General features: G+C 46.7%; 1 protein-coding gene across 1 annotated transcript in view; it reads left to right on the top strand.

Annotated features, from left to right (window-relative positions):
- Positions 1–1,396: 1,396 nt before the first annotated feature.
- Positions 1,397–2,353, top strand: part of rras2 (RAS related 2) — a 28,008-nt gene continuing 27,051 nt past the window's right edge. Inside the window, exon 1 of the mRNA XM_023405551.2 lies at positions 1,397–1,791. Coding sequence (XP_023261319.1) covers positions 1,690–1,791 — 102 coding nt within the window. The 5' untranslated portion in view covers positions 1,397–1,689. The remainder of the gene's footprint in view (positions 1,792–2,353) is intronic.

The following is a 2,353-nucleotide window of genomic DNA, read 5'->3' as shown; positions in this document are numbered from 1 at the left end:
CGTGGGATTTTTACGCACAACAGTCTCTAGAGTTTCTACTCAGAATGATGCGACAAACAAAAAACATCTAGTGAGCAGCAGGTCAGAAGAGAAAGGCCAGACTGGCCGGAGATGACAGAAATGCTACGGTAACAGAGATAACCACTGTTTACAACTGTGGTTAGCAGAAAAGCTTCTCAGAAAGCACAACATGTCAAACCTTGAGGTGGTTGAGCTACAACAGCAGAAATCCACATCAGGTTCAACTCCTGTCAGCCAAGAACAGAAATCTGAGGCTGCAGTGAGCACTGGCTCACCAAAAACTGGACTGATGAAGACAGGGAAATCATAGCCTGGTCTGATGAATCTGGATTTCTGCTGAGGCAGCAGATGGTAGAGTTAGAATTTGGCATCAACAGCAAGAATCCATGGAACCAACCTGCTTGTGTCAACAGTCCAGGCTGGTGGTGGTGTAGTTATGGTGTGGGGAATGTTTTCTTGGGCCACTTTGGGCCCCTTAATACCAAACAATCATACTTTGAATACCACAGCCTGTCTGAGTGTTGCTGCTGACCATGTGCTTCCCTTTATGGCCACAATTTACCATCTTCTAATGACTACTTCCAGCAGGATAAAGCAACATGTCACAAAGAAAACATTATAGTGGCCAGTCACCAGATCTGAATCCAATAGAACATCTTTAGAAGAACAGCCGAATGAATCTGCAGCCGGCAAATCTGAAGAAAAGAATGTGATGCAATCTTGTCAACATTAACCAGAATCTCAAAGAAATATTTCCAACATCTTGTGGAATCCATGCCACGAGGAACTGAGGCGGTTTTGAGAGGACAAGCAGATCCTACCCAGTATTAGTATGGTGTTCCTAATAAAGTGCTCAGTGAGTGTAAATCAGGGTAGGGGGTAAAGTCAGCATTTTCACTGAGCAGTTTAACAAAGTACAACTCTTAACCTTGCAAATTCATGGCAACATAGTGAGAAACTGACCCATTAAGATTTGTGAAAAGAGACTAATATTTAAAGAAGACACAACTGCTTAACAATGCTGGAGGTTCGCATTATGATAATAGCTGCAGGGACACATTTATTATCACCACATTACTGGTTGTAATTACAGTAAGTAGGCATTGCTTCTGTATATGCAGACTGTGTTTGAGGACAGGAATGTGACTGCAGGGGTGTCTGATATTAGTCTCAGGACAGGGCTGCAGGATGGGTTTGGGCTGTGTGTGTGTGTGTGTGTGTGTGTGTGTGTGTGTGTGTGTGTGTGTGTGTGTGTGTGTGTGTGTGTGTGTGTGTGTGTGTGTGTAGGCTATGTATGTATAGAGGGGGGTGTTGAGGCAGTCACACACACACACACAGCCTGTAAAAGAGCCCCTAGCGCCAGACTTTAGTACTGGCCTGGCTGATTACTCCTACTATCGGCTCCACATCTTGAACATCGCAGTGTTGTCGAGGAGGCTGAAACACGGTCAGGCGTATGGACAAGCGCCCGTAGCTCCGGTATCCCCGTCTATCTATCCGTGCACAAAACGGACTACACCGACGAGTCATTTTTGACACCTCTCCGGGCTCTTTTTCTGCGCCCCGGTGTCTCCACTGCAGGGCCTCGTCAGTTTTACAGGAGAAAAGTGGGTGTTTGCTGCTCACTGGTGTTTCGGCGGCGGCGGCGAGCGCAGCGAAGTGTCCTCGATGGCTGGCTGGAAGGACGGCTCGGTGCAGGAGAAGTATCGGCTGGTTGTGGTCGGCGGCGGTGGTGTCGGGAAATCAGCCCTGACTATCCAGTTTATTCAGGTCAGTAGCGTTCAGCCTTCCCGGCCGCTGCTCTGATTTCCCTGCTTTATCCGAAAACACGGCGAAAGAGAGGGGGAGGCCAGACTCGGGAACCCCGTAAGCGGATACCGGGGTCTGTTTTCTTCTACAGTACTTTGCCGAGGCCTACAACTATTTACCGAGGGGTTGTTAGAAGATGTTAGGATGAGGTGGGAAGGATTATTTTGTGAATTCAACGGGGAACAAGGGCTGTCACTTTAACCCGATGATTTCTGACGGATCCACTTCCACTTTGCAGTTTGTAGCCGCTAGTCAAAAGAGAAAGGAAAGTGGAGCTCCCGAGTTGTCCTATTTTATTAACTTGGTATGTGGAGGAAAGTAGCAGATTTGGAGTAAATGTTAAATGTTGTTGCCACTCTGAGATTTATTTTGCAAGAGCAGACCAAACCAGAAAACTTAAGACTTAAAGTAGATAAGTGTATAAAGCCATAGAAAAGGAGAGAACAGTGCAGGGAAAACTGCACAAAAATCACATTAGTCCCTGTAAGAATGTCATTGTAGCACTGATACTCTCTGAGAGGGG

The sequence above is a fragment of the Seriola lalandi genome, unplaced genomic scaffold (assembly GCF_002814215.2).
Source record: "Seriola lalandi dorsalis isolate HSWRI2012SDOR001 ecotype SW California unplaced genomic scaffold, Sedor1 jcf7180002054278, whole genome shotgun sequence".
In the NCBI taxonomy this organism is placed as follows: domain Eukaryota; kingdom Metazoa; phylum Chordata; class Actinopteri; order Carangiformes; family Carangidae; genus Seriola; species Seriola lalandi.
Note: the sequence above shows the minus strand (reverse complement) of the source record. Positions and strands in the feature narration are given on the sequence as shown.